Here is a 24,221-nt window from a genome sequence, read left to right as displayed (position 1 = left end):
TAGTATTGAAATAAATATTTAATCGAATTGAACTAAATTCTTTTCAACGTAGAATTTGATACATTTCGACACGGAAGCGATTGTAAAGGATTTTTATTTGACGTTTTTTTTTTCCCGAAGAAATGAAGAAAAAAAGATTGATTACGCGCGATTGTGTCGGGCTTGATCGTCAAAGTAACGCGATCTTGTAAGTCTCGTTCAATCGTCATCGCACGAAACAAACCAAACAAGCATCCCACCGGACGATGATCCGCCCATGGATCGTGATCCGAATCGACGAGAGGTGCCGCCGGCAGTCGCTTTGTCGTGCCTCTCGATCGTTTTTTCCCCTTTTTGTGCAACGACACGAGAACCTGAATGACGTAAAGTCGGGACGAGATAGAGGATCTCTTAGAGGGAAGGAGGGAAAGGAAGGCAGGCGGAAACCGGTTGTTGGCCTCAACGGCAGCTGTCTTCTCGGTGAACGCGAAGAGCCGGAGAAGAGCGAAGAAACGCTACACGCTCGATCGACGGCTTCTACGCGTTCGTCGAACTAGTAGCTCCTGAAAACAAGAAGGAGAGTTTCGGTACTCTAGAGCATCTCTCGGAAGAGAGATGAGAAGGGAAAAAAGAAGGAGAAAACAACTTCCCTCTCAGCTTTTGTTCTTGCTCTAGCCTTGCCTTATAGTCGCGTTATCCTCGGGTTTCTCCTCGTTGTTACACTTCGTCGCTGTATCGAAAACTGTAAATCAACACCGTGGATAATGTTTCTCCCACGGGACCGAGGAGAATCAGCTGTTCGCCTTGACAGCGGCGAAATCGTGAGGATAAAAGCGTAAGGGGAGCGAATGGAGAAAGACGGGTCAAGTTGATTATCTCGATGGTGACGAATCGCGAAATTATCGATCGGATGTTGCAACTTTTGCAGCCCCGGGAAATCTAATTCCGTGTAATGATATTGTTTTTCGTTCGATCAGACATTTCTGTGCACACGATATACATTAATTTATTTAGATATTAAGGAGATTTTAAACTATAAATCTGTTTATTGGCTATTGTTAATATTAATACTTTAATTTGTACAGGAAAGATTTATCAATCTGTACCTATAGTCTCGTGTATCTTGATTAGAATGATGAATTTATCAGTAGATTTATAGTTTATCTAATATCATATTTAACCAACAGACTTCTCAAGGACGTTTAGGATCCCCTTAAATTAGTTTATTGCTTTATGAAGTTGAAAGCATCCGTTTTCGTCGACACTTGAATTTTGTATTTCGGAGTTTTTCAACACTATTACACCTCATTATCCTTTCCTCTTCATTCTCGTCATCCTTATATTTTCTCGACATTGTCATCTCGACGATTTCTCTACTTCTTCCTCACAAGTCACGCTCTTAAGTTGCTCGCTCGCTCGCTTAAGTTTACCGTCATGTTTGCCCGACACACATGCATACAAAATCTCAGTGTTCGCGTTTAGTCCGCGTCTTCCCGTCTCGAGAGCTTATTACGCCGGCAATGTCGCTGCGGTTTTTGACGGAAGATTGCATTATTCGTCATTAAAACCGTATTAACCCTTGTCGCGCGTACACGCACACATACCCGCGGTAGAGACGCAGGCTGATGGAATTACGCGAACCGCGCGAGGATTCGATATTAATCCTGTCGCCCGTTCTAATTTCAGCCAACTTTATGCCGATTATTTCGCAAGAACGATTATTTCGGTACCGACTTTAATGTATCTCAAAATGCGAGGAAGCGAAATTATATCGCGCGATTATTCCCGATGCGTACGAAAATATAACAGTTATTACGTACATACGTCATTAGCTTCTAATAGACATCTAGTGTGCCTGAGTTCATTTTCGCATCCTATTTATACATCTTATTCCTTGATAAAATAGAAATCGGTATGAAAACGTAGACATTGTATTTTTAAATACCGACAATTTTTATAATTAATCTTCAAATTAAATTCTGATATCAAAATTTGGTTATTTACATAGTGTATCTGAAATTAGATCTCTACAAATGTTTAGTCGTTTATATATAATTCGAAAACATGACACATATTTTCGCTATATAGAATTCAAAATCAGATAATTTAGGAAATTCGTGATTTAAAGGTACAGTGTACAATCGTAATAAGTACCCTATATAAATTTTCCAGTTTAACGAACGCGTTCGCCGTCGTCTTGAAAGTAAATAGCGCGCATTATATTACGCGAGGGCCCCCCATAAGTTTCGCGCGCGGTTAGTAATTTTCCCTTTACCTGGCTCGCGCTCTCGTTTTCTACGAATATAATGCGGTTAATGATTCTTCTCTCTCTCTCTCTCTCTCTCTCTCTTCTTCTCCGACGACGGACGGTTCTCGCGCGCGAGCTCTCCGTTCTTATTCTCGAGGAGCATTCAATTATTGACTTCAATTCGTAGCCGACACACATTAGCATAACCCTGAATAATTCATGGTCGAACGGTTAATCCTGCAGTATGTAAATTAATCCCTCTAATTGCGCGCGACAATACGACGAGCGTTACAAGCCCGAACGGGGTCTCCCGAATCATCCGATTTATGTACATATTCCCGGTTTACTTTAACGAGACGACGGCATAATTTTCCCGCGTAAGCTTTACAAATTATTTCGCTCGTAATTGCGAGATGTGCGAAATGCAAAAATATCACTCGAATTACGTATCTTCGCGGAATAATGATGCTCGTCGTAAAGATTTGCAAGTTTTGCGATGGACCGGATGCTGTTGGACACCGCGTTATTTTCTCCCGAATCTCTCTCTCTCTCTTTCTCCCGCGGGGTTCCTCCATCCTCTTCGATGGAATTATCTCGTTCCAATTTACTCCGGGGATCCTAACGAACTGGTCTCGGAGGTACCCGATAATTACCGCGGCGGACTCTCCGCTAATCGCCTTCGTGCAGCGCGAATCTCGCTCTTGAAAGAGCAGAGAGAGAGAGAGAGAGAGAGCCGAGTCACCGTTTGATTTTACGACGATTCCCACACCACGATTCTTTTTTCCGCGTATAATAGACAACTGCGATGGTGGTCGTTAACGATGCGGCGAATGCGCGCGACGGCAAGACACATTGATCGCGGAAAAACATTATCGGGAGAAGCCCTCCTTCTCTATCTCTCTATGGTCGAAACCGGGACTCGGCAAAACTGCTAATTGAAGAGCTCGCGAAAGTGGCTCGCGTTCGTTCGCGATTTCCATCTCGCGTTCCCGCGCGGATCCATTCTTCGTCCGGATGCATCAAACTGTTTCCCGCTGCGCGCACGCGGGTTTATCGTATATTTTTTCCCCTTCCTTTTCTTTCTTTTTCCGCTCGCTAAGAATTAAAGAGGTGAACGCCATCGTTGCGCTCGATGGAATCGCATTGTTTCGTTTTTCTCTCCCGGAGGCGCGCGTTCCGGGATCTGCCAATATTTTCCGGGCGATCTCTCTCCTTCCTATCCCTCTGTAGTATATATATATATATATATATTTTTTTTTTTTCCGGTTCCCTTTCTCGCTACCCCTGTACGCGCTCTCGCGAAAAGCTTCAAGTGCGTTTATTATTTTTCCCCACTTTTATATACCTCGTCCTCTCCGCGCGCGAACAGGCGTCGTTTGCGTCTGCTTTTCTTTTCAATCGCTCTCTCTGGGATCCAAATACAAGAGAGATGATTCACCGCGTGCTCTCTCTCTCTCGGTACTTTGCGTTCTCGTAGAACGAGCGAATACGTATGTATATGTATATATATCTATAGGAGAACACGATATGAGGGGAATCGAGCCCGCTGTTTTTCATTGAACCGAGCGGCGATTAATCACAATCGCGCGCGTCTCGAATGGACGCGCACCTATGGCTGCGAGGCGAGTTTTTCATCCCTTGGGACGAACGTCAAAGAAATTTAACAGCTTGACGCGAGAGTACTTATTATTTCATTATCGACAAAATTAGTAGTTGGGATTTTCATTAAGAGTATAAGTAAATTGATATAGATGGAGAAAATATATAGTATATATATATATACACAAAAAGTATTTTCTCTCTTAGAATTTATCCTCGAAATCGCGGGACAATATATGGTATTGAAAGAATATAAATATTTACCACATTAAAAATATTAATATCTATCACATAAGATATAAAATATGTTCGATTACTTCTATGTACGGATATTAATATTTTTTATTGCGGTAAATATTAATCAGAAAAACTCTTATAAAATGTGTAAAAATGGAAATATTATTAAAATATGCGAACAATTTTTATAATTATAAAAACGCGTTTTTTCGACATTATGTAACAAGTGTTTCTCTAAATGAAATTGTACTGAATTTAATTGAATTAAATATACTTTTTTACGTCTGCTTCGCGTTAAAATCACGAATCTATTAACACACAGCGCAATAATTTCCACGTAATCGTCGTCTCAACAGCTTGTACCTTTACGCTGCTTAACGCGATATTTTATCTAAACTGTATAACAAACGTTGGACGATTAAGTCTTATTCGTCGCGGTCGATTTATATAAAGTCGACTATATCGCGCACGCTCTCTCACGAACTTTTTTACTTTGCTCCGTGGCTTTGCACGTATAATCGTTCGATAATATCGAGACATGGCTCGTGCCAGAACCGATTAGAATTCTTAACGGCTCGCATAAAAGGTGGAGCACGGCATGAGCGCGTCGTCTCTTAATAAATTTTGCGGCACGGTAATTCGCGGCCGGCATCGAGATGATAATTAATTTTTCCCGGAAATTTACGTGAGAGAGAGGGGAAAAGGTCTCGTCACGGCGATATAAAAATGCTTACGTTTTTGTCGCTGTTATCTAACGTAACGTCATATCTTCACGACAGTATTACGACAATATAACTATCTTATCGTCTGAGAGGGTACTCGCACTTTGAAAGATATATATTTGAACACAGTGGCATAGCTTCTACTTCCTTGAATTCTTCACTGATTTTTTATACAAGAACAAATATGATAACCTATCAATAAGAAGACTAATTTCTGGTAGTCTATATTTTCATATTTTCCATTTTAATTTAATTATCCATATTAATTTAATTTTTCATTTCAAAATTATATATAAGTAACATAATTCTTCGCGTCTTCTTGACGAGGTCAACTCTGCCGCATTTCTTAGACTCGCAAAATATATACTCGACGGGATAAAAGGATAAAGTCAAATGTGGAATAACCGGCGAGCTTTTCCACTTTCATGCGATCGGCGATAAATAACTATCAACGCTCTTCGCGGAAGATTCGCCGGCGTTATGAAAAGGTCTCCTCGAGAGCTCGCGAGTGCGTTATCGGACACATTGTCGTCGTGGCTAGGCTGTCGTACGTACACACACATATATCCATATCTACATATATATATGTATATATATATATATATATGTATATATATATATGCATCTGCGAGGGTGTGTTTGCACACGTTATACGCGCTCGGTACGGCCAACGTAGGGACAAGAGAGGCGATATATAATGTTCCGCGATATTAAACGGGACGCATTCCACCGAAGCCACCCTCTGGTCCCTGCTATGAATGCTTCTACGCGACCCCCTGTCTCCTGTCTCACCTACCCTCTCCTGTTCCCCTCCGCCACCCTCTCGTCGACTATCTCCGAAAAGCGGAACGAGGAGGAGAGATAGGGAGGGAGATAAATAGATGAATAGAGATAGAGAGGATAGACCTGGCCTACTCGACCAGGACCACCCCCGAATGGTTATACGCCAAATTTACAACTTAGCCAGTGCCACTACCACCACAAACATGGCATTTACTATCACCCTCGCAGAGTGCAACTATGATACACGCGTCTATATATACTGTGTACGATTCGGGCATGAAGCGAACGAGAAGGTTTTCCCGATGACGAGGTGCTTCTGCGAAGTTTGAACAAACGATCGTGTATTCTGTTTCGCGAAATTTTTGTTCTATAGTATTATTAATATATATCTATTATAAATTAACGTCGCAGGTTTTCGATATAATTCTATTATTCGAATTGTTAAAAATATAATATATATTCGCGAGTAATTGTAGATGAAATAAGTAGTCGTAGATGATGATTCGCTTTTTGAAAGCCGCAGGGTTCACTGCACCCGCGATATACTGCGGAAACTAAACTCAAGAATGTGTTGAAAGATGGACATGGCGATCTCATTCTCGCGAATGTTCGCGACATTCCAAATGTTCGCCTCTCTCTCTCTCTCTTTCTCAAGTTTCTTCATTCGTCGCATTGTTGCAACCTCCGCTACGAGTGTTCCACATTGCCCATAATTCTCATTTCAGTAGAATCTCGATGAGATTTAGTAATTTAATAGTCTAAACACATTGTGTTGTAAAGTATAACAAAGCGCAATATTAAATGTTGAATCGAGAAGTTTTATTTCAAGACGCATACAACGTCCTGTAATGAATCATTAAATTATTTAACGGCACCGCAATGTTTTTTTACGATGATATAAAAATGAAGAAAGTAGATTTCTCTTTGGTCTTTTAAAGTCTTGTGAGGTAGAATTATATTTGTCAAAGAAATAGAAAAATATGACACCTACACATCACATTAAAGCTCATTATTTATATATACGATATTTCCAAGTTATATTTACAACATATCGATAAGCGTGACACGAATTGAAAAAAAAAAACTCTACGAATGCAAATACAAAAAAGAGGTATCCTCTGCTGCGAGACTATGTCGCGCATCGCTGTAATACAAGATTCATGAAATATCGCTTTAAGTGTCCTCCTCGTAGAAGGCCAAGCAATTCACTGAATCCGGCCTATTCGAGCGACGCGCCCGCGCTCGCCACCGTCTCTCTTCGCGAGCCGAAAATTTGTCGCGATTCAATCATTACTCAACAAGCCGGACCGGGAGAATTTAGCACCGTAATATCCTAGCACCGAGCCAAAATGGATAACGGAGAAGGACGTGGCACGTTCGCGACCTCTGCCGCGATCGTAGTAGTAGCCGCCAGGACATTCCGAGGTTTCGCCGACGAGAGAGAGAGAGAGAGAGAGAGAGAAGCACCTCCCTCTCAAAGTTCCTGCACCCTATCACGACCGCGTGTGCCTGGTCATACCCTATCCTTCATCCGAACATTTCCATCCCTTGGTGGGTAACCTACCTCTCCACCTCTCTTCCACCCTCGACTCTGCCAGCAACGCCGAATGCAACCATACGTCATCCGCTGTGATCTATGTTTTCCACCCTTTCCCCAGCACGGACTCTCTCGTGCACGTGCACACACGTGTGTACCTATATAACGCATATACGTTTCGGCGCGCGCACATACGTTAACTCGTGCACGTGCGTCTCTATTAAGCCACCACTCATTTTGCAGACTGCATATATTGCACTCACATGTTCATCGTTGACCGCGATTACCTCCTTCTGTGCATTTTCGCGAGAAACAGTATACAGTACCGAGGATCGTCTCGCTCATCTTTTTACGCAAGCGAGTCTTCAGCCAGATGAAAGGGGATGGATATTTTGAATTATCTTCTCTATTATCGTGGAAAAAAAAATGTATTCTGAAGAGCAATGCAATTTTTTCGAATACGAAAATGGAAAATAATATTCGGAGAAAAATAATATTAATTTTTTTTGACAAAAGCGTGACATATTTCCTTGCAAACGCCATAAACTGGAACGCGTTGCGCGAATATCTGCGTATAATTAACAATTATCCGTCTTGTTTCGCCCCGAAAACTGGGATACGGTTCGCACATGCGCGGAGGCCTCCGCGAATGATTCTCCGATGAATTTCGTCATCGCGACGAATGCCACAGGGGGATGAACGGGGGAAGGAGGGAGAGAAAGGGATCGAAGGGGAAACGGGGTGAGAACGCTTTCGGGGGTGGGTGGTTGGTTGTTGCTACGGATCGGGATTCGTACCGCCACCGGCAACCCCGTCGGGGATAGGGGTCTCTTCCGGGGGTTTAACACACGCACTCCACCCTCTGTAGGCGGAGTGTACCGCCTACGAGCTACCCCCACCTGCCATCGTGGTACTGATACGCGATATCAGCGAACACTTGTTGCTCCGACGAGCGTAGAAAGCGACGACGTTCGTCTCTCTGTTTTCTCCCCCATCCTCCCTTGCCACCCCCATCCCCCCCGCGATTTTTTACGTGCTGATTTTTCTGTCATCACTCCCACCCCGAACGATCCTCCTCCCCTTCTTTTTGCCCTTTCCCGTAACTAATCCGATAGGATAATATTCCGCTCTGTCGAAAACGAGCTCGCCGCACGATGGCCAGCGGAATTAATTCGTTATTTCGCAGCGTACATTGTTAGAAACAATAACGCACGTGAAATTGGGAATTTATATGCTGCGGATGTCCCGGATGTACCATAATGGTTTTGACGATGGAACTCGAGCGATCGAGAAATATAACTTCTCTCTATATACATATTTCGATTCGATACACATTATATATCGTTAATATTTATTCATAATTATTACATTATCGAGAAGAAGTGGAATGAAACTATCAGATAGCTTCTTTTATTTTATTTTATCATTTCATATATGTCATTCTCACCTAAATCATTTCAATAACTGTTCTCTCTCACGAATAGAACTTCCAACACACATAACTTTCATGAGGAGTTAATAATTTATGATTATTACTTTCTTCTGCGCGGAATCAATTCGGGTCGTTTCCGCGAGCTCGAAGGATTTTTTCCCGAGAAAAGTTAATAAACCAAGTTGTTCCTCGTTTGTTTGCAGGCAGTGCGGTGGCTGCAGCCGACACCATTTCCGCACCGTGGACCCCCGCGAGTTCCGGGCCGCCGCCCGACGCCAACGGCTCCGGCTCGGATACGAAGAACCTCGACGTTGGCGAAATTAGCGATGTAAGTTGACTGCATCTCAATTAATGCCGAAAGTATATATATATTTTTTTTTTAATCCTAATTCAATCAACCGAGTTTTTTTTTTTTTTGTTTATCTTTATCATGAAAAACATACAAAATCCTTTATAAAAACTGTACAGTGGTTCAAATGTAGCAATTACAGGATATTTGATTTTACGCGAAGATTTAAATAAAAATCTCCGTGACAAAGTACGGATGTACGTAAATTTTTGAGTTAGTTGAGTTTAAAAAAATATCTCAGAATATATTATGTAGTGCAAAAAGATTTCTTAACAATTTCATATATAATTTTTTCAAGTCCTCAGATATGTAATGCGCATATAATTATTTCGAAAGATTTTCTCAAACGTCTTAAAGGATTGCAAAGATCTTTTATTTAATTCTGATTTCGATGCGCCTTCAATCTAATTTCGCGCTAGCCGTGGGCAAGTGCAATCGCGCTTATCGCAATCTCGGCTGAAATGCGTGTCAAACAAATGCTTGATCGGTTATTAAAACCTTTCTGTTTTCGACGTGCGAGCACGCGTTCCCATCTCGTCTACAGTTATGGCACATCCATCCTCGATTGGTCTTGGCATCCGGTGTTTCTTATCAAACCCCGCTCGCTCGTGAACGGCCGCGTTAGTCTTCGTTTAATCATCCGGACTCGCAAAACCTGGCTAGCCTCGCAGATTCATCTCTCGCGCGCGAAAGAAACGTACGATTAAGTATCGCGTCTTTAACAAAGTCGTTAGAGGCTTTACCGACCACGGATGCTGCAAACGAGTGAGTGCCACTGGACACGCGAGTATCCGTTTTTGAACACCTGGCCGGATGTCGAGGACGACTCGGTAACGTCACTTTGTTTGACCCCGTTCTTAAACGGTCATTCATCTTTCGTCGTGGCAGTCGCAGCACAATGTTGCTACTGTGATTCGGTATATTTATAATTACTGTAGTTCGATATATTCCTAAAGAAGAACCCTGTAGGTACGTTTCAAAGAAATCATTTTTATTATATATCATTTTGTTTTTTTCATTATTTCTGACTTTAACTAAAATTCCAAGTTTTTCTGAAGGACGTATGATGCGCATTATTTAAAAATATATTTCATAAATCATATTTTCTCTGTAAAAAAAATTGTAAACTTTTCAAAAGTAATTTTTTTTTCTGAATTGAAAAATTAAGTAGAGGATGATACATTAAGATTAAAATGATTAAAATAATCCATTCTGCATAATATTTTTTTAATTTTTAGACATTGATGAAATGAAAGTTTTCTTATATATATATATATATATTTTTTATTGTATTATTGCTTTTTGGCACTTTAAATCTTTTTCTGCTAAAATATAACTTGGCTATTTTTACAGAATTTAATTAGTCATTATATTTAATTTTCAATAGAAAATTGAATAATATACCTTATATGATTGTGTAGTATACTTTATGAGAGAATTGTGCGACAAAACAGTTTTCTAATTGTAAGCTCCTCGAATTGAAGTCTCGATTAAAAATTAAATCGCTTTATTATTTTTAATTTATTTGTAAATATATTTTACTAAAAACTTTGAAAACTTCAAAGGTAGACGTCGCCTGTGCAATTTAACTTTCTCTCCTTGCTCTTTCTCTCGCATCTAATTTCTTCGACGCGATGAGAAAACATTTAGACATTTTACTTATTTACTCATCATCTACCGCGTTATACCATATATTATCCATATATATTATTTATTAAGTTTCATTTTTTATTTCTTATAACGAGATAGACAATATTTCTCTCTTTTTGTTTGTTCAATATTCTCGGTAAACTGTTCTCGTTGATTTAGCAATTCATACGAACGGAATACCACTTCGCGGTAGCATTTATCACTGATCTCTGCTCTTAGCCCTCGATTCTCAAAGCGGACGAGATCAAATCGAGAACTTTTTCGTACCATCTGGAGAGTCTCCCGTTCTGGATTGCGTGCTCGACGATATTATATCGAACATAGCGAACGTGACTAGGGTTCTCGGAACGGACAAGCTTGTGTTTCCTCGCACCCTTTCCACACTTCTCGGTATCTAAACGTCCGGGATAATCGTCCGTTTCTCGGCTCTTCGTGCAGCACGGAGGTTTTCGATTCGTTGAAATTCCGGTTCCAACGATTACCGTGGACTAGATGTTGTTCCCGTGTATCGTACATTCGCGCAAAAAAAGAAACGTCGACCCCCTTTACCGGATCGAAATAGAAGACATCCTGTAGAGCCACCGTGCCGCGAAGCTCGATGAGAGACGGACGTGCGAAAGAAAAACGGAAATGGCTTCGCGCGCCTCCTGGAGATCCTTTGTTTCGAAGGGACGAAGGTCTCCGAGGTCCAGCCACGATCGACCCGGTGGGATAAATCGCGCGCGGTCAGCGCGCCGGAATCGTAGATAAATGAACTTTTCCCGTGTCGAACGTGCCCAGGTCGCCAAAGTGCATCGCGGCGAAGACACTCTCCCGTTAGACGAAAAATGCGAGCGTGACGAACGTGACGAATGGTCGCGATGGAATTGGTATTTTCGAAATACGGGGAATGTGTGCTTCGATCGGAAATTGGCAAGAGGTCGAATCTAATTGTCATTGATCGAAGAAAGCGAAAATTATTTCATCGTTATTTATTGGCTTGATTGTTCGCAAGAGAAATAATGCATAGGGAATTAGTTTCATTCGTTCTGTCGACTTTACCTTCGCACAAGAGTACGATGGATTCATTAATTATTCAAGATTCGAATCAAAATTCAGCACTTTAATTTAAAAAACGCTTTTATTATATGTATCCTATATATGTAAAATTAACTCATTAATTTTGTGTAGTATGTTATATACTTTTTTTGCTCGACGATAGTTGTTAGAATCTTATTGAAGATGAAAAGCACATGACTATAATGATCCAATGCCATAATTGCAATCCATTCTTGGATTGCATTAAATTAGATGATTGTATTTTCCAGGACGAGAAGGACCTGTCGGCAGCGGACGCGGAGGGTGTGTGGTCGCCGGATATCGAACAGAGCTTCCAGGAAGCTCTTACCATATATCCGCCATGCGGTCGACGCAAAATCATCCTTTCCGACGAAGGGAAGATGTACGGTGAGTCCTGCAATTTCCTTGTCTATTGTTCTTCTATTATCTACCGTTTCTATTTTATAAAGACGGTTTTATTACGAATTTTTTAAAATTCGTAAATTCCCCATATATGCGTATATGTATATAATAAAAGCACGGAAGCTGATAAATAAAACTTAATTGTAATTGTATTTTTCTAATTAAAGTAATTTTAATTTAATTTATATGCAATTAATATAACAAAGATGCAAAGAAAAATTATATTAATACGAAAGAATTAATAAAATTACAAATTTTTTTATTTTTTAAAAACAGTTTACGACTCGAACGATTTTACGACGATGTAATTATTAAAATTACATTATGATCGATTCAAATATCCTCGCAAAAATGATCTCGCTTCGCGATTGAGCTGTCGGTTCTCCCGTTCGTTCGCATTCGTACGTAGTGCATCCGAGAGCAGCCGGAGAAAAATCGGAGGAAAAAAACGCTGTTCTCCGTGCGACCGCCACCGGAAAGCAACCTCCTCCACTCGTTTCTTTCCCTCCCCCCATGCCTCTCTTTCTCATACGACGACGGCGGAGAAACGTCCAGACACGAGGCGTCGTTATTGCTCCGGTGCTGAGGTCAGTCTACGTGACTGACCAGATATTGCTTGGTACGAGACCGGTGGTACCGCCGTGTGGCCACCACCGTAAACCACCACCACCATTAACCGCCATGAACTCACCACTGGGGCAATAACGTCTCGTCTTCGAGAAGGAGAATATTCGCCCTCTCCGGCGCGAACTCCTACTTTGTGCCCTTTTTTGCCCGTCTTTTGTATTAATTCTCTCTCCCTTTCTTTTTTTTCTCGTTAAATTCGCCGTCGTATATCTTCGCCTTTTTTTTTTTTACGAGGAATTATAATAAATTGTCGACGCGTGAATTCGTATACGATGTTTTTGACCGAGCAGGAATTCTACATAACAATATTAAGATCTCTGAGAAAAAGCAATAACGGAGCAACAGAAGACGCGACTTGTGCAAATCGCATTTTTTAAGGTTTGCATTTGGCAAAAAATCCATTACATACAATGGATTACTTATATACTCATATAGGTGCAAAAGTTTTTGAAGAAGAGGAGAAATACAAATAGTCTCCAAATGTTTCATAATTATATAGGCTTATATTTAAACTTGTATAAATGATATTTTGAAGCTCTTTTAAATAAAACTAGAATAAGAATTCTATTTTTTCCTTAATTAAAGTAATTAAAATTGTTGATTAGACATGGTAATTCTAAGGAGGCGGATAATTGACGTCGAGTCTGTTATTATTCCCGAAAAAAAGACTGCAAACGAACCCTGAAATTGACTCGGGTCTCTCCGCATTTTGCGGGATACAAGCTGCGCGTATACTGCCACTTGCCTTTCATTCTTACGTCTTGGTGAGCGAATTTTCCAGACTGTTCGGCAGGAGAACGTAGGCCGCATTCGCATGAATCCCATTCGTTAGGGCACAATGTCGCTTAATTTCCGAAAGCACTTGGCGCGAAAAGCCAAGCGGGTGGCAATTCAATCGTGGCGCGCGCGCTCTATGAAAATGGAGCTTAATTCAGGCTCCTCCGTGTCGTCGGTGCCGGTGGATGAAAACAGCAACAGCCGACGATGATGAGGAGGACGTCGCCGACGCCGGCGACGACGACGACAATGATGTCGAAGCGGCGCCGTATCGCTGCTATTCTCATTTCATTCTCACGTCACAGGAATTTTAATAGTCGTAGCGAGTGGCATTCATCGAATTTTAAACTTGCATTATTATATTCTTACAACATCTATTTCTAGCAAAAACATATATTGGAAAATGTAAATCAGGATAGACTTGATTTTTCTCTTTAATTTTGACTTTAGAAATTAGACAGTTTTGAGGAAAATTGTATTTCAATAGATATTAAATTATATATGTTTTGGATCATTTTTTTTAATAGACTTGAAGGAAATTTTAATTACAAGTTCAATCATCAATACCGAACTGTTAAATATTACATATATATTCATTAATGAATAGATTTCTCTATATGAATGTAGGTACACGTACGCACATATTTCTAGCTGTTGTTGCATAAAAATTGGTTCTCCACCTCTTCCAAATCTAATTAATTCGTGATAAGCCGAGATGAAACGAGTGATTCCTAAAGTACAAAGTTGCAGTTGGGGTGTATCTCAATTGAAAATCGCTTTCGTCGTCGATTATCGGGAAGTCGAGTGGATAAGTCGCTCTCTCTCTCTCTTTCTCTTCTCGGGACGCAGTTCACCCCTCAGGGGTAATTTTCCCCTAGCATTGAGGAATGCGAAAGTCAGCAATTCTTCGTATAGACGATGAAGGAAGGAAAGAGAGAGAGAGAGAGAAGGAAGAAACGCGCACGATATAAGATCGATCTTTCGACGTCACGAAAGACGAAGGAGCGTCGTCGTCGTCGTCGTCGTCGACGACGAGATGCAGCCGATCGTCCGCCGGATGGAAACAAAGGATAACGAGGCGCGAAAATCGCTTAACGCGATTGGCCATCGATCCGATGGGAAGACTTATCTTGCCCGTCGTTGCTCACTCGCCGAGCCAATAAAGGAGAGATCCCTCGGCCTTTCCGCGGGATTAAATATCTCGGGGCAATTTACCTCCTTCGATGCTCTCTCTCTCTCTCTCTCTCTCTCTCTCTCTCTCTCTCTCTCTCTCTCTCTCTCTCTCTCTCTCTCTCTCTCTCTTCCTATCACCCTTTCCCGACCCTGCGCATTCTCTCTCTCTCTCGTTCGTTTTCTTTTTCCCGGTCTCTTTCTCTCGTCTTAGACGCCGACGCCCACACCGTGATTTCATCGGCGAGAAACGATCCTGATGCGATACGAGAAGTGGAGAGAGTCCAATCGGTCAATCATAGAAATTTTATCACGCACTACCGTTATTGATAATAAATAGGATGAAAACAATTCGAAGATATCGCGAAAGATCATGCATGAAGAAATATAGAGGGAGAATAAATCGATAAAAAAGATCCATTAACAAAGATATTATTTTTCACGAGTTAGAAATTATTCACGAAACAAAGGATGTATTGAATTTAGAGAAAAATGTGCGTTGATGCATCATTTAATTGTACGAATGAATTTTTAAAGCTAATGGAAAAATATGGAATTCTATCAGAAAATCGTATTTTACACGTTTAGAAATAACGAAGCTCCGATATACGCGCAGCTGCACACGAAACGTCAGTTTATCGTAAAAAAAATCCTGCAAACGACTACGGACAAAGAGAGAGAGAGAGAGAGAGAGAGAGAGAGAGAGAGGAGAGAGAGAGGAATCAGATCTGATATAATCCGGCCGATAAAGCACCGTTCGGGCCAGGTTCTATAGAAAATTTAACGAAGACCTGTTAATTGTCCTTGTTGGGAACATCTGAAAACCCGACCGGGTGAATTCCACTCGCTATATATAAATTCCACTTGTTTCGCCTCATAAACCTATCCGCTAACCTTTACAAAAGGGTGAGGACATTACGAAAATCACCGTGATACATGTTCCAAGCTCTCTCTCTCTCTGGGTCTTTTTCGAAAATCTCTCGGGCTTCGCTTGTCGGTAAACGCGGCAACTTTTTGCGAGCGCAGTCGATAGTCTACGAACAATGTCAAAGTGGACTTCCTGTGTCGGAGCTGCGGGCATATCGGATAGACGAGGGAAAGGAGGAAGAGAGGGTCTCTCGATATTCTTTGTGGCCGTTTTGCCGAGGTGGAAAGGATCTCTCTCTCCCTTTCCTTCTCTCCGAACAGCTCCTTCGTCCAAGCGGAAAGAAACCGCATCGTCCCTTCCCACGGAAAGACTAGATCCTTCGTCCTTACGTTCACGGCATCCAATAAACCAGCAGAAATAAAAGGCTCAGCTCCGTCCCCATCGTTGTCGTCCGCCGTCGTCGTCGTCGGGGTACGGAACAACTAGCGAGGAGGACAACGCGTTAGAGGAGCGTTTTAGGTTCTTGCTTATACATGGGGAAAGAAAAATTACCGCGTTCTCCGCTGCTGCGGTCTCCCGGAACACCTCCGACTTCCAACGGTGTAACTTCTCTCCCGCGGGTCAATGTTCCGGAACGAACTCCGTAAATATAGTTTCTTGCAAATTTCCTCGTCCCTTTTGCCTCTCCTCATCTCTACCCTCCTCTCTTCTTTTCGTCGTCCAGCTCCAGAGCTCGTTCCTCTGCCAGTTTCCGTCCGCCCGCTGGCGTTTACCAAGTAATATTACACGATCGCCGAGATACGGCGGCTCTGCTCCGCGAGCGACTACACACGAGAGAAGAGAAGCTTTTGAATAGATTTTCCGATCTATCGAATTTCCCCCACCGGGACAAGATTCGCTCGATATCGCGACGCAATCTCTCTCTCTTTCTCTTTCACCCCGCGATATATATCGCTGTACGTTTACGCTAATCGAGAACGCCGGATGTGAACGAATCGATGAATAATGGAGGAAGAAATAAATTGGTTTCTCGATTGCGAATTATGTCTTTATATAAATTAACGTCATAAATATTTATCAACTATGACAATCGGGAATATATATAAATATTTTGATATACCGATTTATAAATGATTAAAATTTAAAGTTGTACGATGCTTTTAATATCGCGATATTGAAAGACTCTGTTTGCTCTTCAAATTTTATGGAGTGAAATTTTTTCAGCAAATGGTGTACGATTTGTTTACAAATCTTTATTATCGCGTACCAAAAATGGCCATTTGTTTGACCAAAAAAAATGAAAAAGATTGTCAGGAAAAATTAAATGCAACAGAAGCAAATGAATTATGTTCATAACGACGCGTTGTCATCTCTCTTATAGATTACGCATTTAAATATCTTTTAGCCGGCTTTACGTCGATAGCTGCGAGGTAAAACGGGACCAAGAATGAATGAGAACGAACAGGTAGCCTGACGCTTGTTGTGAACTCGAGTTGCATCGCTCCGGGTCGTATTTAAACAGATAAATCGACCTACCCATATCTGGTCTTTATCCGCGACCGCTTAAGTGATCCGCGTGGCAAATCTGATCAATCTCTCCTCGTCGATATGAATCGCGGAGACGTTCATGCTAAATTAATCGATTGGACGGGGACCTTGTGTAAACCATTGCATAATATCTAATATACAGAATGTATTCTGCATTTGCACCCTTTCCAAGAAAATAATTCGGGAGCGAGTTCTCTGGACGAGTTGTTGACTAACAAGTTGAAATCAAATATTTTACTTTTTTCAAGACGAGTGTTGTAGTCCGATTAGAAATTGCTATTTTATTCTTGTACCGACCGATAGGATCTCGCAATCTCTTGGCGTCTGACGTGCTCCTTATAGATACGCGGATAATTTCTCGTATGCGAATCCAATATGAAATACAAGAGAGATATATCCCCCGGACCACGATGCAGGAACGTGCGAGCATACAACGGTACGCCTCGGCATTTATCTGATCGCTAATAACACGTAGAGAGAGCTCTATCCCTCGTCCGTTACTGGGATGGCACGTGATCTCGCGATCACGTACTCTCGCGCTCCTACGCGCCTTATGAGGCCGAGCCGTACGTGAGCCATCGTATCCTGGTTTGTGGGTCATCGAGTCCGGGCGTCATTGCAACCGGGAGATCGCGCCATAGTGGACGCCGAATCTCGGCGATCATCTATTCGTTAAATTGATTCGCACTCGGCTCGTCGTACTTTATTCGCGAGAGCAATATATCGCTAATTTATGGAGGAACTTAGAAGATTCTTTATTATATAAATAAATAGCTATATTGAATTAAATCATGTATTATCTAACAATTGCATTTCGATTTTTAAACACTGTTTAATTGTTTGTTTCGATATCCAAGACAAGCCTGTAGAAAATTCAGTTCCACGATTTAATTGTTGTTTAACATTATTTTAATAGTTTTGTGATATCATAACTATTTGCACAATGTATTTGGTACGTAAAAAAATGTCTATATGTATTTTATATATGTAGAATACATTTTTGGTATGCATTTTTAAAATTTGTAATTGAAAATGTTATCATTTTTTTATGGAAAAATGATTCTCTCTTTCATATACATATACATACAACTTTCATTCTGATAAAATTTGTATACTTTATAAAAACATTGAAATGAAAAATGAACGTAGCAAAAAATCAGTTTTTATAATGTAATATCTGCACTACACGGAGAAAATTGTACAAATACAGATTACATGAAAAATGCATTGCCTTTTAGGTACAGCATTTTATGTAAAGCTGGAATATGTTTAACAATATTAAGATATTTATCATTATTTTAAATAATTATCTATTTAATGCATTAAAATATTTGAATAATTACAATGTTCTTTTATAAAATATAAAATATTATGTGATATTATTGAGCAAATATATTGTGATTTCTTTTATAAATTATAGTATGATCTGTACTTATAAATATTGTATTGTAATTTTTACTACAACATTTTCTTCGTATATGAAAGAAAAACGATATGATTCTACGATGTACGGAAGACAAAAAGATAAATGACCTACATCTTTTCGTGCAATATATTTCTTACTTCTTTGTGACATAAAGCGATATCGATTGGTCTCGTTTCGCGAGCTACTGATATGATTTTCTTCTAGTTTCGAAGTTCTCTGACGCAACTTTTTCTCGTCTTTGATACGCTTTTTCTTGTCTGTCCGACATCGCTTTGTGTGGAACACTCTATGCATCTATCTGAGAACACTTTAGACAAAGCCGTATTCTGGGAACATATTTAGATAGTTTGCTAAAAGCTCCTAGAGAGATTAGGCAAGGCTTACTGTTGTGTATGGAGTGCATCACCGCGAGTAACGAGGAGATTAAAGCAGTCATAATATCTAACGTAGTCAAGTGCTTCTTCGTCTTGATCCTTTAAAGTAAGATATTGAAGCTAATCAGTTTATAGGAGAAACAAGTAATTTTCACATCAACGATATAATGTTACAACGCATTGTAAAAAAAAAAACTTGCAAGTAAAAAATATTGATTTTCCAGTCATTAACAATCGTGGATAAAATAAATGTCCTGATAAAATTTCTAATACATGTTTGATTTACGATACTTGTAACGACGTTTAAGGAAAAAAGCATTTTAACCGCATTAGATAATAATGGACCTATCTCCTTCATGTTTCTTCCCAAAATCTACAGATTTTCCTTAGATAAGTGATAAGTTACTTTTAAATCTAAGTGCTAAGTAACGCTGAAAAATTTTAGCATTTAGATAAAACTTTTCGCTTATATATCAACGATTTTTAAAACCTGGAAAAGAGCACTTTCGAACATTTATGAGTATTTCGAACTGTTGGTGTTATCTTCCTGGCGCGATAGGATCCCCTATATATCCCCTACATATCGGTATATACAAGTGCCTAAGAAGGTACAGTAAAAGGATCGTGGGAGATAGTGTGAGTGCGCACAAACCGCTGTTGAGTATAGTGCGTGGAGGAAGAGGTGGTAGTGTCCAGTTATTGACCGGCGGAAGGAGGGTGTCTCAAGCGTCTCCGACGCTTTCCCGGCAATTCTGGAACCTTTGGTCACCGCGGCGATTCGACATTCTCAATGAATTTCGAGATTCACAGACTACATCAAAAGTCGCGCTCGGATTAATTATTCTTCAGCGAATATATCATTGAGAATCGCGCAATTTGTTGTAAACTATTTTTTCTCCTGTTATTTATCTCGGATCCAAATTTTATTTAAAGTAAAATTTATTTGGAGGGAAAAAGAAGGGAAGGAGAGGCGAGAAAGAATTAACTGAAGGATAAGGCTATCTAAAACTATGCAGGAAAAATCAAATATGCTGTAAAAAATATTACGAAAATATGTATATATGTATGTATATATATATATATAATGCTTATTTATTTATTTTTAAATTATCGAATTTTGAAATCGAGAATAGTGAAATTAAAAAAGCGCAGATATTTATTTATTATATTCATCGATTATTTGATATTACATATATCGAATATTTCGTTCGTAAATTGATATGGAAACGGTAGAATTTTATTAACTAAAAAATCCCAGAAAATATAATGAAAGTAACGCTGAATCGAGAGCAGTCATTGCATTTTATACATATTAAATGATATGAAATCGCGAGTAAAATAGACTCGTTTTACATTTGGATGAACTATAATCTAAAAATCATAAAGTAAATACGGTAAATAAAAAACCATTTACCTTAATTCTAAATATTTGTTTTTAAATGAAATTAAATTAAGAAAATTATGGAAAAAGGACAGACAAAAAAGAAAGAACTTGAGAGTGTTAAAAGCAAATTATTTAGATTAGCAATTACGTTATAAAATTTCAATATGTAGCAAATATAATGTCAGTTGACATTTTAAAATATCAATCAATCTTAGTTACTAATCTTATATAAAGCGACGAATTTGATAAATGAGATGATGATTCGGGTAAAAGGAACTCTCGATATGAAATGGCTCGACGAAAGAAGGACCGTCTAACTGTTCAGCGTTACCAGAATCGGTGTCGATTACGAAATAAAAAACGTCAGGCGGATAATTTCGCGTGGCGAGTCCGGGAGCGCGTTAACGAGATACGGAAGCGCAATTTCAACGTCCTTTCATGCTTTCCGAAGCGACCGACTCGGTTCCCTCGGGGGAACTTCTTCCTCCTAAGGACATCCACTCCGCTCCTTTTCGCAGCCGTAGCGGCATGACACCGATTGCCGAGTTCCTCTTCTTCCTTCCTCCTCGATATCCGATCCAATAATCCGATACCGAGGGGCCGTCGAAGCGTGAAATTATGGGCATTGACACGACACTGCGAACTCTCCTCCGCAAGGAGAGACTCCATTCGGACGAGACGAGACGACGAGTAAGACGAATCGCTGAGAGATCAAACTTTCTCTACCGGATCGGCCGCGTGCAGATACACATCGGATACGGAGTAACACAATGTGTCTCAATTTTTTACACTTGACAGGATACTTTTGAGCGGGAAAAATATTCGCGGAATATACAAATCGAGAAATATTTGACAATATAATATGTCGTATAATTGCGATTGATGCGCCTATATATATATATTGTAATTTTATTTTAATCAAATCTTGTGGCAAATGAAAACGAGAAGCAACCGTGTAAAAGCATTATGAATTTTTGTATTTTTGTTGCACATATAGCTAACATAATTTTATCAAATATAATTGAAATAATTCAAATTAGGAATATCTAAAGAATTGTTTGCGGACACATTACGAGATTAAAAACCGTCTGGACAAAACGCGTTTAATGTATGCAGTTACCAGAAATATACTTGCATCAATCGAGCAGTCAATAGAACATAAAAATTGAGAAATTTATAAAAATATCTGCAGAGAGAGAGAGAGAGAGAAGAGAAATGATTTTTATCGAAAATTAATCTATTTAAATTATTTCCATGATGAACTGACGGCTTTCATATAAATTTCCTGTTATTCTTATACATACACGAACTAAAATATACTTGCATCGGTGAATGTAAACGTAGGAGAAGACGCAAAATATTTCCGGTTACCGTGACAGAGCCGTGTATATGTATATCTGCATAACCACGAGCGAAATTACGTATATGTGTTCATACACACAGTTTCCTCGGTGGTCCAGCAGACGCGCGGGTGCTGGATAGGTCGACGAGGGATGTAATAATCTGCGTCCGCATTGTCCGTCTTGCCGGGCATGGCCGAGTCCTTTGACATCTCGCAGAGTTTAATTAAACTCGAGCGTATAATAGCTCCCGGACGACGACGACGACGACGGCGACGACGATGGGGAGGCAGGCAGACCAGGCGAGCGAGCCGTCGTTGTCCGTCGACGCTCGTCGACGCCGCGTTACCCTGCCTGGCATTTCGTACTCGGCGCCTTGCTTGTTTTGCGGGCCCTCGTAGGGACGTCCGCCTGTCGTCTCACGGAAACGCGAAAGAATCGCCGAGATCTCTCTCTCTTTCTCTTACTCTCTCTGAAGGGAGTCGATGGAATGATTTGTTTTCGATGCTAAATTCTTTTTTTTATTGAAATTTTTTCCCAAGAATTGGACCTCACGAAGCCTTATTTTAATACGGTAGAGATGTGGGGTTTTCAACGAAGAGAAATACGTGCAACATGTGTTGTAGTTTGAAAATAATGTGTTCGATTTTTGTCGCGCAGAATTATGCAGGACAAAATAAAATCTATATTTCATAATCTTTATGAAAATGCTATAATATTATTTATCTCGTCTTATAGAATCTCATTGCATAAGTATTTTTAATAATGGGTTTGATTAATCTTGTGTCTGTATACTTTTTTCTTTTTCCTTACACTCTCTGGACCTTGAAACTTTTTTCGCTTACTTATATAACTCTGAAAGGAATTGAAGAAAATAAAATAAAGAAAAAGAAAACACCTAATTCTTATTTAAAATTAAAACTTCGAAATAAACGAAATCAGCGAGATCTATGCATATAATAATTGCATTTAAGAACTCTGCATTTTTAAATCTACATTAAAAAATAATAATCAGATCAACTTTTTATCTACTGCTACAATAAAAACCTTTCTAGATATAAAATCACTTTACATATTAATTCATCTATTGGCCAGCCACTTATTATTTGCGCGTAGAAGCATATATCGATCCTATATATATAATTAAAATACGTGACAAGATAGAGCATTTGAAACCATTAAGATCTGATGAAGTCTCGAAAAGTATAGTGGCAAGCGCAGTCGCGCGCGTTTTTCTTGAAACCCCCTGTATAAATTTGATTTCCATGATATTAAAATGCCTCAAAGGCGTCGATGATGCAAACGCCACCCGTTGCGCGCCATTAATTTTGTACGGGAACCGTCGTCTCTTCTTCCGGCTATATGTGCGAGCGAAAGGACGGTTTAGGGCGGTCGGTCGCTCTCTTCGCCCAAGAAAGCAGCCAGGTATTTTAATTAGCGCAAGTACGTCGTTTCATATTTGTACAGGGCGAGAGAGCCGGGCGCTTTGGCGTTGCGCGACGTAATGAATATTAATTCACGGAGGACGTTCTCTCTCTCTCTCTCTCTCTCTCTCTCTCTCTCTCTCTCTCTCTCTCTCTCTCTATTCCGATCGCATTTTCAGAAATATATATGGAAGAACGGAAAAGGCCTTCGAGCCGGCCGAAGCGATCACCCCTTTTTTCCCTTTACCTTTTCGAGATTATTGCTATTCCCTTCTTCCGCCTTCGCCGTTTAATAATTCAGATTGCGCGGGTATTTTGCTGCTGTTGCCTGGCTCTCGCCTCTTGCCGGTCTTTACCTAAAGGACAATGTAAAAATGGACAACCGTGTCCCTCAACGAATGGTTGATGCAGTAATCGGCTTAATACTCGAGGACAAAAATTCTTCAATATATAATACAATAATACTATAGAGCATCAAGAAAACGAAAAGTCTGATTGAGGACGGCTTGAAAAAAAAAAAAAAAAAAAATTTGGTAAAACATTACCGAAAAGGAAAGGTTTTCAAGAGCAGGATAAAGAGTCAAAGGAACGGTACGTAATAAGATTGCATAATTATTAGATATTATAGTAACACGATAATAAAGATGCCGCGTAAGAAAAGCGTCAGAGAAACGCGATCGAGAAAAGCAGGAAAGTTAATAAAATACGAAAGGCACGGTTGGCAATAAAATTACACAATTTTGTAACGTTTGAGCGCGATGCAGCATAAAGATAAATCAAGACGGTGAAATAAGAAGAAATGCGAAAATATTTGAAAGCATGTAGATTGAGGCCAACAGAGAGGAAGAAAAAGGAAATAAAACTGCAACGTTGTACTGTAATAAAGTCGCGACAATTTTATAATATTAGTGTAGCGTAGTAATGGAGAGACAGAACAAGAGAGGGAGAATGAGACGAGGTGCAAATAGGGGAAAAAAAGACGGTATAAAAAACAGAAAAGATGAAACGGTCCACGGGACAATGTAAAACTGGCTAAATATGCTCAACGAACGAGCAATATAATATATAATTAATTTAAAATTCGGAAAAACGAAGGTAACCTCTGTTAAAATATTATACATATACATCTTTCGCGAATACAATAATGTAATTATAAAAATTGAAAAGAAAAATATATAGGAAAAGAAAAAAATATACAATACTATATTCTCGTTGAATAAAAATACGAAAAAGGATGCAACGCAACGATCAAATAATAAAGCTAATTATATATAATTACCTTTATT

At 39.8% G+C, this 24,221-nt stretch overlaps 1 protein-coding gene and 1 long non-coding RNA gene across 10 annotated transcripts in view; one reads left to right on the top strand and one right to left on the bottom strand.

Annotated features, from left to right (window-relative positions):
• The window catches only part of LOC114931260 (uncharacterized), a 114,224-nt gene that overhangs the window by 61,297 nt on the left and 28,706 nt on the right, over nt 1-24,221 (bottom strand). The gene's annotated exons all lie outside the window — the stretch shown is intronic.
• The window catches only part of scalloped (TEA domain transcription factor 1 homolog scalloped), a 162,505-nt gene that overhangs the window by 110,223 nt on the left and 28,061 nt on the right, over nt 1-24,221 (top strand). For all 8 annotated transcript variants that reach the window (XM_085481752.1, XM_085481754.1, XM_085481750.1 and 5 more), the window contains 2 exons: nt 8,741-8,865; nt 11,844-11,982. In XM_085481752.1, the coding sequence (XP_085337878.1) occupies nt 8,741-8,865; nt 11,844-11,982 (264 nt within the window). The remainder of the gene's footprint in view (nt 1-8,740; nt 8,866-11,843; nt 11,983-24,221) is intronic.

Source organism: Nylanderia fulva, unplaced genomic scaffold (genome assembly GCF_048542155.1).
Source record: "Nylanderia fulva isolate GAGA-0341 unplaced genomic scaffold, ASM4854215v1 Scaffold19, whole genome shotgun sequence".
NCBI classification, from domain to species: Eukaryota; Metazoa; Arthropoda; class Insecta; order Hymenoptera; family Formicidae; genus Nylanderia; species Nylanderia fulva.
This window is presented reverse-complemented; position numbering and strand designations above follow the sequence as displayed.